Source organism: Artemia franciscana, unplaced genomic scaffold (assembly GCF_032884065.1).
Source record: "Artemia franciscana unplaced genomic scaffold, ASM3288406v1 PGA_scaffold_39, whole genome shotgun sequence".
In the NCBI taxonomy this organism is placed as follows: domain Eukaryota; kingdom Metazoa; phylum Arthropoda; class Branchiopoda; order Anostraca; family Artemiidae; genus Artemia; species Artemia franciscana.
The window spans coordinates 553,796-570,329 of record NW_027062677.1 but is presented as its reverse complement, the minus strand read 5'-3'; the positions used below and the strand labels follow the sequence as shown (position 1 = coordinate 570,329).

General features: G+C 31.1%; 1 protein-coding gene across 2 annotated transcripts; it reads left to right on the top strand.

Moving 5' to 3' along the window:
- Nucleotides 1–2,110: 2,110 nt before the first annotated feature.
- LOC136041830 (vesicle transport through interaction with t-SNAREs homolog 1B-like) lies at nucleotides 2,111–16,333 on the top strand. 2 transcript variants are annotated; one of them, XM_065726609.1, is made up of 3 exons: nucleotides 2,111–2,273; nucleotides 3,712–3,894; nucleotides 15,512–16,333. In XM_065726609.1, exon 3 carries the CDS (start codon nucleotides 15,606–15,608, stop codon nucleotides 16,257–16,259), a length of 654 nt encoding a protein of 217 aa, XP_065582681.1. In that variant the 5' UTR covers nucleotides 2,111–2,273; nucleotides 3,712–3,894; nucleotides 15,512–15,605; the 3' UTR covers nucleotides 16,260–16,333. The 2 variants fall into 2 exon arrangements, with proteins under 2 accessions (XP_065582681.1, XP_065582680.1); XM_065726608.1 differs by lacking the exon at nucleotides 3,712–3,894 and having other exon boundaries at nucleotides 2,112–2,273.
- The last annotated feature ends 201 nt before the right edge of the window (nucleotides 16,334–16,534 follow it).

The window sequence follows — 16,534 nt, the reverse complement described above, 5'->3', positions numbered from 1 at the left end:
CACCAAAAACCTACGGATCATAAGGAATATGCATAAGGCTACTTACGGATCAATGAAAAGCTAAGATTATTTCCACTGTTTACAGTTTTCCTTGTCTTTTGAACGATTTCACATGTTTATCCATTTAAGAAAAAACATTGACGTTACTTGTCCTCAATAATTTTTTTTTTTGGGGGGGGGGTTAGAGTGTGCAAGCCCACGGACAAGTAATCCTGAGCGTTCGAGTAGCCGAGTAGTCCGAGATTATTCTCAAAGTAATCCAAGTAGCCTCGGACGTCATTTTCCAACTAACCCATTTTTCAAAACAGTTCGTGGTAACGACCCGGCTCAAAAGTAAACGAAACTCTAAAAAACAGAATTTTGATGCTAAAATATTCATCAAAAGAACCAGATTTTCATGATGATTTTAAATATATAAGTTTTATCAAGTTCAGCCTTTGTCATCAAAAGTTACGAGCCTGAAAAAATTTGCCTGATTTTAGAAAAAAGGGGTAAACTCCCCCTAAAGTCACAGAATCTTATCGAAAATCACACCATCTTATTCGGCGCATCAGAGAACCTACAGCAAAATTTTCAAGCTCCTATCTACGAAAATGTGGAATTTCGTATTTTTTGCCAGAAGACAAATTACGGGTGCGTGTTTATTTATTTGTTTGTTTGTTTGTTTTTTGTTTTTCCCAGGGATCATCGTATCGACCAAGTGGTCCTAGAATGTCGCAAGAGGGCTCATTCTAACAGAAATGAAAAGTTCTAGTGCCCTTCCTAAGTGACCAAAAAAATTGGAGGGCACCTAGGCCCCCTCACACGCTCATTTTTTCTCCAAAGTCAACAGATCAAAATTTTAAGATAGGCATTTTGTTCCACATAGTTAAAACCATAATAACTATGTCTTTGGGAATGACTTAATCCCCCACAGTCCCTGGGGGAGGGGCTGCAAGTTACAAACTTCGACCAGTGTTTACATATAATAATGCTTATTGGGAAGTGTACAGTCGTTTTCAGGGGATTTGTTTTTGGTTTTGGGAGTGGGGTTGAGGGGAAGGGGCTATGTGGGAGGATCTTTCCTTGGAGAAACATGTCATGGGGGAGCAGAAATTTGATGAAAAGGGCGCAGGATTTTCTAAAATTACTCTAAAAAAAACAATAAAAAAATCAACATGGAAAAGTTGTTTCAATTGAAATAAAAGAGTAGCATTGAAACTTAAAACGAACTGAGATTATTACGCATATGAGGGGTTCTAAAAATACTTTAGCATAAAGAGCGAGGTATTTAGAAGGAGATAAATACCTCGCTCTTTATGCTATAGTATTTTTAGTATTTTCAACTATTTATTCTACGGCCTTTGTGATTCAGGGGCCATTCTTAAAGAATTGGGACAAAACTTACGATTTAGTGTAAAGAATGAGGCATTAACGAGGGTATAAACCCCCTCATATACATAATAAAAATTAAAGAATATAAAAGTTTGTTACGTCAGTTAATTCTTAAGTTACGTATATTTTTTACTAATAAAAAAATTTGTTAAAAATTAAAATTTATTGTTGCCTTTTTATGTAACCGAAAAATTGCATGGCAACTAGGCCTCCTTCCCCATCCTTTATTTCTCAAAATCGTGTGATCAAAACTAAGAGAAAGCCATTTAGCCAAAAGAGGAATTAATATGCAAATTTCATTTTAATAATTTATGTGTGGAGAGCCAAAATTAAACATGCATTAATTCAAAAACGTTCAGAAATTACATAAAAAAAACTAGTTTTTTTAACTGAAAGTAAGGAGCGACATTAAAACTTAAAACGAACAGAAATTACTCCGTATATGAAATGGATTGTCCCCTCCCCAATCCCTCGCTCTTTACGCTAAAGTTTGACTCTTTGCCACAATTCTGCTTTTTAAAACAATTAAAAGCTATAGCGTAAAGAGCGAGGGATTGCGGAGGGGACAACCTATTTCATATACGGAGTAATTTCTGTTCGTTTTAAGTTTTAATGTCGCTCCTTACTTTCAGTTAAAAAAAAACTAGTTTTTTTTTGTAATCAATTCAAAAATCAGCGGACTCGGACACGCTGGGATTAGTCAGATAAGTAATCGGACAAGTAAAAGAACACGTATTGGCCACTTAGTGCAGAGGCAAAATATTCGAATGTCCTGTTCATGCTTGGGTAGTCTAGTATAGTTCAAACAAGAAATCAATTAGATGTCTCTTAAGTGAACTGATAGACATTGGAGGATAATTAAAGCTTGAACGGCTTCAGAATTCAATAGGACTAAATATGTAATTTTTTCAGTGATTTTTTTTTTTTTTTTACAATTGTCTTAGGGTAGCCTTTGGTACCACATAGTTGGCCAGCTAATCCACTCTTTGGCAAAATTCTAGACAAGCCGCTTTTTTATATGTTGAGAAATGGTTAGGTTATAATGATAAAAGTCGTGGATCCAATGCCAAAGATACACTTTGGAAAGGTATGCTATTGCCAAGCTACTAGGCTATGTGAACCCTCTTTGGATTTCTATTGTCTTAGAAATTTCTCTAATTTACAGGTCTTTAGAATTTTGACAAGACAAAATTATATTTTAATTTTAACCTTTTTTAGTTTCTTTGTCTTTGATTTTCACATTGAAAATGTAATCTCTGTTATCTGAACATAATTTAAAGGGTAAAATTCTAGTTAATTAACTTCTTGCTATCTTGGAAAGGGCTTAGGTTAAAAAAATGTGGTAAAATTCTAGTTAATTGACTTCTTGCTATCTCGGAAAGGGTTTAGGTTAGGAAAATGAAACTTTCAGGGATGAATCTGCAGACTAAAGTATGTCCCAGGAAGGTATTTTGAAGTACCCTACATCCACTCCTTCTTCCTCTAGAGGGCCCTGACCTTTGATGACCTTTAAAAATATGTGTGGTATAAAAGTGAAACCTTGCAAAATAGATCTTTTGCTTGAATGAAGCACTACAAAATTGTTTTCAAATTCATAACTTTGCTCAATTCCATTTTATAAGGTTTTAAAGATCTGCAAATACATTTCCTAACTTAAAAAAACAAAAAAACATTGATACAGCTCAAAATTCTACTCAAATAACAGGAATTGCATTTTCAGAACTAAAGGCAGAGAAAAAGCAACTAGTAACTGAAAATTAAGGTAAAATGTTATTTTCTCAAAATTTCAATAGGTATAGACATGTCATGTAGGCAAATTTTCTGGGCCCTCTAGAGGGAGAAGGGGTGGAGGTGGGTACTTTAAAATACTTTTCCAGGACATACTTTAGCCTATAGACTTATCCCTGAAAGTTTCATTTTCCAACCTAAACCCTTTCCAAGATAGCGAGAAGTCAATTAGCTAGAATTTTACAAAAATGAAACTTTCAGGGATTGATCTGCAGACTAAAGTATGTCCAGGGAAGGTATTTTAAAGTACCCACCTCCACTCTTCCCTCTAGAGGGCCCTCAAATTTGCCTACATGGCAGGTTTATATGTACTGAAATTTTGCCAAAACAACATTTTATCTTTGTTTTCAGTTATTAGTTGCTTTTTCTCTGCCTTATTAGCTATATTAGTGGGTTCTTTTTTCTAAATTTATAAAATGTTTCAACAGATCTTTGAAACCTCATAAATTGGGATTTAGTTAAATTGTGAAGCAGAAAATACTTTTATTTTAGGCTACTGAAGACATTTTTTTTCAAGATTTCACTTTTATAACACTAAGATTTTTTAAGGTTATCAAACATCAGCACCCTCTCAAGTTAGAAGGAGTGGAGAGAGTCTCTAGATCCATTCCTGAAAGTTTCATTTTCCTGACCTAATCATTTTCCAAGATGGCAAAAAGTACATTATCTAGGATTTTACCCACTCTTTAACAACTAAATTGGTATTTGCCTAATGAACTATCATGAGAGAAGGTAACATATTAAGAAAACAATTCTTACTTCATAATATGTAGAATAAATGTAGTTGATATATCTTTTATACAGCCTTGCTATATTTTACCCCAAGCCCCCTCCCCTAATGTGCAAATATATAGCCCAAATTATGTATTTTCAATGCATTCTGCCATCCATAACTTGTTTTCTAGGTATTGTTTTGTCACAGTTGATTCAATTTACAGATACAACTGTAGAAACAACTGAAATGCTCTAGGGAAAATATATAATTTGGGTTATATATTTGCACATTGTGAGGGATTGGGGGTAAATTATAGCAGGGTTGAATGCAAAATGTGTTAACTGTGATTTGTCTGCATTTTAGGAAGCAAAAATTGTTTTTGTAAGACAAGAAATGTGCACTCAATATACTTTGCTGACAAAAAAGAATAAATATCATGGATTGTCAGGTTAATATATATATATATATATATATATATATATATATATATATATATATATATATATATATATATATATATATATATATATATATATATACATATATATATATTATATATATATATATACTAGCTGTTGGGGTGGCGCGAAGCGCCACCCCAACACCTAGTTGGTGGGGGCGCTTCGCGCCCCCCCCCCCAAGCCCCCCCGCGCGCGTAAGTCGTTACGCGCCATAATAGTTACGCGCCATTGTAGTTGTGTCCCTATGTCCCACCTGTGAATATAGATATATATATATATATATATATATATATATATATATATATATATATATATATATATATATATATATATATATATATATATATATATATGGTTTTAACTACATAAAACTTGCGAATATACAACATTCTTTGCTGTCCCATTGTCTTTGCATATAAATAGATTGTCAGGTTTACCGACTCTTGAACATGCAACATATAATGGTCCATGGGAAAACAATCTGTATTCAGATCTATACCTCATGATTCTAATGATTGCCCTTGAGCTTTGTTGATGGTGATTGCTAATCGACCATTCCCTGTCCCGGTCGTCATTTACATCCCCCTGTTTCCCCCGGTGTCCCCGTTGTAGTTGTGTCCCTGTGTCCCGGTCGTCATTTATATTCCCTGTGTCCCGGTCGTCATTTGTATCCCGGTGTCCCGGTCTGTATATACATTCGTTTTTTAGTTTTGTTTTTCTCCTTTATTTTTTTCCTTTTTTTTTCTTTTTTAGCTTATTTAGATTTTTAGATTTTTTAGTTTTTTTATTAGTTTTTAGTTTTTTTTTCTTTTTAGTTTTTTTGTCCCAGTCGTCATTTATATCCCCCTGTTTCCCCCGGTGTCCCCGTTGTAGTTGTGTCCCTGTGTCCCGGTCGTCATTTGTATCCCGGTGTACCAGTCTGTATATACATTCGTTTTTTAGTTTTGTTTTTCTCCTTTTTTTTTCCTTTTTTTTTCTTTTTTAGTTTATTTAGATTTTTTAGTTTTTTTATTAGTTTTTTTTTCTTTTTAGTTTTTTTGTAGTTTTTACCTTCTTTTTAGTTTTGTTAATTTTTTTTTTTACTTATGTCCTGGTCGTCATTTATACTCCCCGTGTCCTGGTGCTTTGTTGATTGCTAATCGAACATTCCTTTTGTCCTGGTCGCTTTCTCTTTGAGTGTCGTCATTTATTTTTTTCTTTTTTAGTTCTTTTAGTTTTTACCTTTTTAGTTTTTTTTAGTTTTTTAGATGAAAATTTTTTTTTAGTTTTTTCCTTTTTTTCTTTTTAGTTTTTTATTGGTTTTTACCTTTATGTTAGCTTATTTTTCAGTTTTTTCCTTTTTTTTAGTTTTTTTTTTTATTTTTTTTTTTTTTAGTTTTTTACCTTTTTTTAGTTTTTTTAGTTTTTTTAGTTTTTTTTAGTTTTTTAGCTTTTTTACTTTTTTTATTAGTTTTTAGTTTTTTTGTAGTTTTTGCCTTTTTTTAGTTTTTTCAGTTTTTTTTTTTAGTTTTTTATTGGTTTTTACCTTTATTTTAGCTTATTTTTCAGTTTTTTCCTTTTTTTTAGTTTTTTTTAGTTTTTAGTTTTTTACCTTTTTTTAGTTTTTTTAGTTTTTTTAGTTTTTTAGCTTTTTTATTTTTTTTATTAGTTTTTAGTTTTTTTTGTAGTTTTTGCCTTTTTTTTAGTTTTTTTAGTTTTTTAGCTTTTTTATTTTTTTTATTAGTTTTTAGTTTTTTTTGTAGTTTTTGCCTTTTTTTAGTTTTTTCAGTTTTGACGTCACCTGATCCAGTTTTTTCAGGTGACGTCACCTGATCCACGATCCAAAGATCCACAGACAACTTATTTTTATATATATAGATAGTTTTTTTTTTTTTTTTACTTATGTCCTGGTCGTCATTTATACTCCCTGTGTCCCGGTGCTTTGTTGATTGCTAATCGAACATTCCTTTTGTCCTGGTCGCTTTCTCTTTGAGTTTCGTCATTTATTTTTTTCTTTTTTAGTTCTTTTAGTTTTTACCTTTTTCAGTTTTTTTAGTTTTTTAGATGAAAATTTTTTTTAGTTTTTTCTTTTTTTTCTTTTTAGTTTTTTATTGGTTTTTACCTTTATTTTAGCTTATTTTTCAGTTTTTTCCTTTTTTTTAGTTTTTTTTTATTTTTTATTTTTTTTAGTTTTTAACCTTTTTTTAGTTTTTTTAGTTTTTTTAGTTTTTTAGCTTTTTTACTTTTTTTATTAGTTTTTAGTTTTTTTTTGTAGTTTTTGCCTTTTTTTAGTTTTTTCAGTTTTTTTTTTAGTTTTTTATTGGTTTTTACCTTTATTTTAGCTTATTTTTCAGTTTTTTCCTTTTTTTTAGTTTTTTTTTTAGTTTTTAGTTTTTTTAGTTTTTTACCTTTTTTTAGTTTTTTTAGTTTTTTTAGTTTTTTAGCTTTTTTATTTTTTTTATTAGTTTTTAGTTTTTTTTGTATTTTTTGCCTTTTTTTAGTTTTTTTAGTTTTTTAGCTTTTTTTATTAGTTTTTAGTTTTTTTTGTAGTTTTTGCCTTTTTTTAGTTTTTTTAGTTTTTTAGCTTTTTTATTTTTTTTATTAGTTTTTAGTTTTTTTTTGTAGTTTTTGCCTTTTTTTAGTTTTTTCAGTTTTGACGTCACCTGATCCAGTTTTTTCAGGTGACGTCACCTGATCCATCCACAGACAGACAGACAACTTATTTATATATATATAGAAGATAGATATATATATATATATATATATATATATATATATATATATATATATATATATATATATATATATATATATATATATATGTATATATACACTGATATTCATACCTTAAAGTTTTATTTATTTCTTATTTATTTAAGTCGAATAAAAGAAAACAGGGTCATTCCATGTCAAATAACCCTGTAAATAATTAATTTGAAACCCACCTCTTTAGATTTTGATGAAACTTGGCACAATTGTTACATTTGCTATCCTATTTATAAATACCAAATTTTATTTCTCTATATCCTATAGTTTTTTTCTACAAATTTTATAATTTTCTTAATTTAACACAATTTTAGGCCTCAGATTTTACATCTTGCAATGTAACTTGTAGCTTAAAAAACTAATATCTTGAAAACTATTTGAGATATCACCATGAAACTTTGCATAATATTTAATTAATATATTAAAAATAAAGAAAAAATACATTCACCAACCTATCTCAACTCCAAAATGTAATACAAATATTAAAATCAGATTTTTTTTTTGTATTTGTAAACCATTGTCAGGATTTACTAAAATTGCAATATCTCAGGTTTCAGACCTGGTAGAGTGTTCATTTTTTTTTTTTTTTTTTTTTTTTTTTTTTTTTTTTTTTTTTTTTTTTTTACATACTCCTAGATACATAGGCTAACAGATAAACAAAAAGATGTATGACTATTTCACATGTTTGACTGATATTCAACATTATCTATAAGTAACAAAATTACAGACCAACTAAAAGAATATGCAATTTGAAACATTTGGTTTGAAAGTAAATTAAAGTTTAATTTTAGCTTTTCTTGTATTAAGTTGTTATCAGAATAAATAATACTCAATTAAACAGGGTACTCAAGTCATTTTCAATTTAAAAGTATTTACAAAACCTTTATGAAGATAAATTGTAAATTATTTACTACTAATCATGTTTGTATCAACTATGAAGTGTTTAAAATTTTATATATTTGCTTATTTTTTATAATTATTTCTAAAATCAATCAATTATTGATAAAGCAAGGAGTGAAGACCTATAGTGCAAACTTCTTTTGCAGTGATTGGGATTTTCAATTTTATTAAGTGAAAAGTTAAACATAACAGTTACAGCATATAACTGTAATTTCCATTAAATGTTTTTTAATAAAACTATTTAGTTTTGAAGTAAAGATGCACCTTTTACTTTTGGAAATCAACAAGAGTCAATTTTCTCTGACTTGGTGATAGTGTAAAACTAAGTGAATAGGCTAGTTAGAGGTTGTACCTATTTTTCTTCTTGGACTTTAAAATGGGTTAAGCAGAAATCAAAATGACAAATCCTCAAGCTTCTAGCATTGGACTATTTAAACAATCAGACTGTTTAAGACAACTTATAAACCTTCCAAAAAATTATAATCTGTATCAGAATTAACCAAGGAAGAAAAAGAATTAATTCAACTTAGATCTTGAATTGATTTAATTGAATTTAAAAATGTTTGTTCCCATCACAGCTACTACTTTCTCAATGTGTTTGAAAAATATCAAACAGTATGCATTGATCCATTAAAAAAGCACAAAAAGCCAATAAAAAGTCACTTAGAAGTATATATATAAGTTTTTCAAAACAATTGTGTGAAAAAAATATTTTATTAAACCTGGACAAAAGATATGCCCTTCATTTCAAAACCTCTGTGAAGAAAAAACTAAAATCACTGAAAGTGAATCTGATGACAAACTAATGATTGAATTGGATTCATTTGAATCTAGAAATGTCTCCTTTTCAAAAACAAATGCAGCCTTAGATGATTTGGGTTTAACTCCGATTAAACTTTATAATTTGTCATCACATAGTAAGGGATCATATTAAAAAAGAAAAGTTGAAAAAGTAACAAAATAAGTCAAGAAAAAAATCTCCAAAGCTCTAGGTTATGACATTGAAATGTAAGAAGACAAAAAAGAAGACAAAAGAAATTCTTATCAAAAAGCAGAAGATTTTGATAAGCTCGTGGGCCTTTTAAAAGAAAAACTTATGTCTGTTGGGAGATACCAAAAATTCAGATTCTGACTTTGGTGCCAGGAAAATGTTGCTACAGAATTTCAGGTGACAGAATATATGGTAAAACAAGCAAGAAAACTTAAACAAGAGAAAGGTTTCCTAGCTATCCCTGACCCTAAAAAAGCTAACACTCTCTGAAAACAGAGTTAAACTTGTGACAGACTTTTACCAAAGTAATGAGAATTCAAGAGTTTTACCCAGAGCAAAAGATAAAGTGAGCATTAAAAAAATATTTATATGCAAAAAAGACTTATTCTCAGTAATTTGAGAGAGCTCTACTCTTGTTTTAAATGTGAATGCCTCAACTTGAAAATAGGATTCTCAAAATTTTGCAGCATAAGACCAAAGTGGCGTGTCCTTGGTGGGTCAGCAGGTACCCATACAGTATGTGTGTGCAGCTTACACCAGAATGTGAAATTGTTACTAGATGCTGTAAAAATAGAAGAAAGTTACAAAGATTTGATCAAGATGTTGGTTTGTAATGTTGAAAACAGTGAGTATATGCTATGCCATTGTGACAACTGTCTGTCTGATGATCAAATCTGTAGAAAACCTAATTCCACATTCATAGATTACAAAATCACAATCTAAAACTTTGAAAAAACTGAAAGAAGATCCGCCTTTGAATACAGCAACTGTAGTAACGGATTTCAGTGAAAATTATTCTTACACCATTCAAAATGAAATCCTAAGTTATCACTAGAACAGAGGTGGGTGCACAATTCATCCAGTTGGACTCTACTTGAAAAAGGATGATGAAGTTTTTATTTCCAACCATTGTTTCGTAAGTGATGATTTACAACATGACACTTGTTTTGTTAATTTCGAAATGTCTGAAAGAAAATCATCCCGAAATAAACCAAGTTCATTACTTCACTGATGGCTGTGCTGGTCAATACAAAAATAGAAATATTTTCAAAAACCTAACCAACCATCATGAAGACTTTGGAATGAAAGCCGAGGAATCATTCTTTGCAACAAGCCACGGGAAATCAATATGTGATGGCTTGGGAGGAACTGTTAGGAGAATTTTGCAAAAAGCCAGCCTTAAACTTTCAGATGAAAATCAAATCAAGACATCAACTGCAGTTGATGACTTCTGTAAAGTCAACATTAAAAAAATAAACTTTCGCTTTATTGACAAAAAAAAAATACTGAAGCTTTCAGATTGGAGTTAACGTCGTGATTTTTAACCACCAAGACTATTCCCAGTACTAGAAGTTTCCATTATTTCAAACCATTAAATACAAATGAAATTGAAATAAGGAGGACTACTGATAATCCTAATCATACTCTAATGTTTTCTTTTGATTCTGCTATGGATTGGGTCTGCATTCAACCATCTTTAAACAATTATATGGCTGCAAACTACAATGGAAAGCGGTACTTTGGACTCGTTAAAACTGTGTTTCATGAAGAAGAAGATGCTGAAATTCTTTTTCTTCACCCTCCAGGACCTGCTGCCAGCTTTTACTGGCCTCAAAGAGAAGACTTGTGCATAATACCTTTGGAGCACATTATGAGTATAGTTGATGCACTGCAATCAAGTAGCACTGGCAGAATGGCAGACTGGCAGCACTGGCAGAAGTAGCACTACTTCAAAAAAGAGTGTATCACAAAAACAGAAGAGTGTTGGATGAAGTAGAAAAAATATAACAAGCAGAATTAATAATTGCTGTTAAAGATATTGATTCTTAGACTTGAGTTTTTATTTTATTTCACATTTATTAAATGTAAGTAAACCACAAATTTATAATTTCTTAATAATATTCTACTTTTTGGTATATTAACTAAACATGTGAAAAAGCCATACATCTTTTTTGTTTATCTGTTAGCCTATGTATCTAGGAGTATTTAAAAAAAATATGAACACTCTACCAGGTGTGAGACCTGAGATATTGCAATTTTAGTAAATCCCAAAAAGGTTTTAAAATAAAAACAATTCTGATTATAATATTTATTATCTTTTGGAGCTGAGGTTGGTTAGTGAATGTATTTTTTCTTTATTTTTACTATATTAATTAAATATTATGCAAAGTTTCATGGTGATATCTCAAATAGTTTTCAAGATATTAATTTTTTAAGTTACCAGTTACATTGCAAGATGCAAAGTCCGAGGCCTAAAATCACGTTAAATTAAGAAAGTTAAAAAATTTGTAGAAAAAAAAACTATAAGAGATAGAGAAATAAAATTTGGCATTTATCAATAGGATAACAAATGTAACAATTGTGCCAAGTTTCATCAAAATCTAAAGAGGTGGGTGTCAGGACCTGGTTGACTTGACATGGAATGACCCAACATTTAGAAGGTATTTTGTTTTCAGTAAAGTACAAATTAAGGTGTGAGGGTTGTCAGCCCTTCTCTTTGAATCAGTTATTTATTGTAATTTCTCTTTTTTTAGGTTTTATTTATTTATTAACGGGGATTTGTGGTAGTTTTACTCTTGGAAGATTATTTGACTTTATTTCTGCTTATTTTTGGTTTAATTCAGCTTTTACTATTATTTGGAAAACTTGTTTTGCTGATAAGTTTTTTTAAAATTAATTTGTGTTCATTTTCTATTGACATATTTGTTCTTATAGATTTTTTTTTACATCACTTTGGTTTTTTTTCTATAAAAATCCATTGTTTTTCTTGCTATTTGTATACTGGAGAAACTTTGTCAACTATGTTTAAGCCTGACACAAATAGCAGTATTCAGTTTCATTTTATGCCTCCTCAAGCTGACTTGCAAAAATAAAACTTAATATCATTCCCCCAAAAAATCTATCTATGCTCTTTGGCAGCCTGGATACACTTATACTCTTTTGATTTATTTATGCTGCAGGAATGCACTGCAGGGCTGACGCAGGAACCTTAGTAGTCAAGAAGTGTCGTTAATCTGATACAATACAATACAAGGAATTTACAATAACGAAAATAATTAACCCTCATTTGCTTAAGATCAATCTTTGTAAAAATAGGATACAATCCAGACGTAGACAAAATTGCATGGTCGCAAAAACTAGAATACAGCTTAACCAGTCCACGTCTGCTAAAACGACCACGATTTGCAACAATTATTGCAGAACAAATTCTTAACTTATATCTAGTATCAATTAAAAACTTCCTCTGGGTGCTAGCAAGTGAATCACAAACATACATAGCCACTTCAACATCTTCACTCTAGATATAACAAAAATTCCGCAATTCAGAGAGTTAACACAATCATTATTATTAAAGGATAAATATTAAATTTTTAAAGAAATATTTAAAGAAAGACTATTTTAAAAAGAATTAAAAAGAATTTAAAAAGAATTAAAGCAATTTTCTTAAAAAGAATTTTATGCCTCAGCTTCTTAAACAGTGTAAATCTTTAATTTCTTCCGTGATTGATGACGTTATCAACTTTATTTGCCTACCCTCTTCCTAAGTTAAGACTTCACAAATATCTTTCGAATCTAAGCTTTCCTTAGCATAAACTTAGCCTAGGCTACCAAAATTGTGTATTATAGAGTTAACATAATTATATTCATTTTGCTATTTTATTTTTATTATTTATACGTTCATTATCTTAAACCCGACGTGTCTTAAATTTATATGACAGGATACGTCTGCTAAAACGACCACGATTTGCAACAATTATTGCAGAACCAATTCTTAACTTATATCTAGTATCAATTAAAAACTCCCTCTGGGTGCTAGCAAGTGAATCACAAACATACATACCCAGCCACTTCAACATCTTCAGAGAGTTAAACACAATCATTATTATTAAAGGATAAATATTTAATTATTTAAAGAAAGGCTAATATCTTTGAACAATGATCCAGCTAGGCGGACATTACGCTCAAGTGCGCTCTAAGAGTGACTAATTAAAAGGAGTTTATTGGCGTATGCTAAGTAAGAAATGTCACTATACCCGAAAAAACAACTTGATTGGATTTTAGTCAGAACACTTGCAATACGAGCAGTAAAAATATTAAGGTGAAAGGACGCCTCCTTGTCTGACCCCGCATTTGACTGGTATATTCCTGAAAATAAGGCCAATGGATTTCTATCTCACATACGAATTAGAATACCAAAAACGTAACACAGATATGATTGAAATGTTAATACCAAGCTGATACATTGACAAAAAAGCTTGTGATTGTACAACAGTGTCAAATGCTTTAGAAATGTCCAATGGACAAATTTGTAATGACTGACCTTTAGCATGCGCGTGTTAGAGGAGAACAGCAAGCGCCCTATGTACTTGTATTGTATCGGATTAAAACGCTTCTTGACTACTAAGGTCCCTGCGTCGGCCCTGCAGTGCATTCCTGCAGCATGATTCGATCTCTGGGTCCCGTATTACCAAGCGGGCATCCAATTCCCTTTTTGAATCCAAACTGATTGGCATCATATTAATTAACAAATCAATAATAGATGGGAGAAGTACATACTCAAAACTTTGCTTATATTACACACAACAGTCATTGGCCTATAGGAATAACATTTATTAGGATCTTTGAAGATTCTGAATACATTTATTACAACTCTGTTGAAAATTCTGAATCATATGTAAGATCAGACTCAGGTTTTAAAAAAAGATTATCCCATATTAACGTCTTATAATTTTGAAAAGCTTGTTTGCACCCAAAAACAGCCTTAAATTACCTCAAAACAAAAACTTGATGGTTTTATTTATACTTTCTAGGAGTTTGTGATTACCACCATCAATTTACAGAGTAGAGAAACATCTCTGGTTTATCTTTGAGGTAGAAAGCAGAACCAGAAAATAAAGACTTTAATCTAGTTTTAAAGTTTACAAACTCATTTATTTTGGTTGAAGTTGATTATCTAGGATTCCAATCGGATCTCGTACGAATTAAAGCAACGTTTGTTCAATAAAATGCTGGGGAAGCTATTGTACTATAGCAATGAAAAATTGCAGCATGAAATTAAATCCCAAATCAAGGCAAGAATGTGTTTCATGTTCCTATCTCAGTCCCTTACTTTTAAACTTTAAAAGATCCATTGAACCACTTAACAAAAACTGCTCAAGATCCAATCAACACTGAGCGTTTTAAACATATTTAACTTCAGTCACAGTGTTTAAATTTCTTACTTGCTGAAAATCCGTAGAATCACTAAAATTGTGCATGGCAGCACAATTGTGCATGGCAGCACAAAAACTGATCAAGATCTAATCAACACTGAGCTTTTAAAATATATTTAACTTCAGTCACAGTGTTTACATTTCTTACTAGCTGAAAATCTGTAGAATCACTAAAATTGTGCATGGCAGCACAAATTGTGCATGGCAGCACAAATTGTGCATGGCAGCACAAAAACTGATCAAGATCTAATCAACACTGAGCTTTTAAAATATATTTAACTTCAGTCACAGTGTTTACATTTCTTACTAGCTGAAAATCCGTAGAATCACTAAAATTGTGCATGGCAGCACAATTGTGCATGGCAGCACAATTGTCCATGGCAGCACAAAAACTGATCAAGATCTAATCAACACTGAGCTTTTAAAATATATTTAACTTCAGTCACAGTGTTTACGTTTCTTACTAGCTGAAAATCCGTAGAATCACTAAAATTGTGCATGGCAGCACAATTGTGCATGGCAGCACAAATTGTGCATGGCAGCACAAAAACTGCTCAAGATCCCATCAACACTGAGCGGTTTAAACATATTTAACTTCAGTCACAGTGTTTACATTTCTTACTAGCTGAAAATCCGTAGAATCACTAAAATTGTGCATGGCAGCGTAAAGACCATATAGATGGTTTGTATAAAATACCATGAAGTTGAGTGTTATAGTGTATTGACTAAGCATATATGATACTGGAAGTAATTAGCTGAAATTGAATAATGCTGAAATTGTGCAGTTGTGGAAAAATCACAGGAGATTGACAGATAAAACGCATAAAAGATAACACAACAAAACCAATAGAAAAGGTATTAAACCTACTTTAAAGTTAGAATCTTTTAACAGAAAAAAAAACCAAAAGATTATTTCCTATTTCTCTTACATATAGGTATTTAGTGAAGTTGCAGGAATTCAAAATTCCCTGGCGAGGCCATTTTGAATAATAGCTTAAAATATTGATATTTTGAAGCTATGCAAAACTTGGGTGGCTGATACCCATAAAAACTTGGTTTTAGTTCCTTGACCCAGAAGGAAAAAATGACAATGTTTATTATTAGTGGACGGTAAGTTCTTTAGCTTGAAGGTTTCTGTAGATGGCGTGGTCTGTTGTAATTTGTAGTCAAATAAAAGCCAAAGAAGTGTATAAAACTTAGTACTACAAAAAAGAAAGAAAAGGAGAAGATTCTATTTTTTATATTTAGTAAATAAGATTATTTTTGTACATACAAGTTTTTTAATTTTTTATGTATGTGTGTACTGTAGCATTATTTTTTTTAGGTCATGTCTATAAGTTTGGATGTATATAGCCTCACTGCCAAAAGTCTTTAACCTTCTTTGGCTGTATAGCTTCAGATAACTGAGATTGTTAAATATGAGCTCTGAAAGGTTCGAAGCTCTAGATGAGCAACTTTGTGAAGTTCTCCTGGAGATTGAAAACGAATATGCTGAAAAACTGCCTCTCTACAAAGGTTATGCAAAAGATGAATTAGTGACAGAAATTGAGAGAAAACTAGATTTCTGTACTAAAGCTATATTCGATATGGAAAGTGAGGCACACTCCGCTCCATCAACCTTTAGATTTGATATGATGGAACTCATCAAAAAGCATAAACTATCAATCCAAAGAATAAGTTCGTTAATGCGTCGTACGACCACCTCTATTCCCTCCTCTAGTCGTCCTCCTTATGTGGGAAGGTCCGACATCGATGATGACGTTGTCCAAGCTGTTGCTGAGGGAAGTAGGGTGCTTGATAGAACTGCAGAGAGTTTGACAAGAGCTACCAGAGTCGCTGTTGAAACGGAAGACATAGGCCATCAAGTGTTGAATGATTTAGGGCAGCAGAGAGAGACTTTAGTAAGGACAAGGGATAGGCTCTTTGACGCAAATGAAGAGTTGACGAGAACAAGGCGTATATTAAGAGTTATGCGACTTAGAATAATGACTAATAAGCTGATCCTAATTTTAATTATTGTTTTGGAGTCAGCAATACTTGCTGCTTTGATTTATTATAAGTTCTTTGTTTAATATAAGCATTGTGTTTTTGTGATTAATTCCATTATGTTTATAATTCTCTATCATAATAAACCATTATTGCAATACCTTATTTTTTGCACATTTAGAAAAGCCATACCGTAAGCAAAACATAACTTTGTTTTATACACAAGGAAAAACGAAAATTAAACAGGGTAGTCTTTTATCTTATACGTTTTAAGTACAGTATGGAGAATAACTTAAAAACCCATCAGGCTTCATTTATATACCATGGAAGGGTTGTCATAGTAGCTAGAGAAGGTATGGTA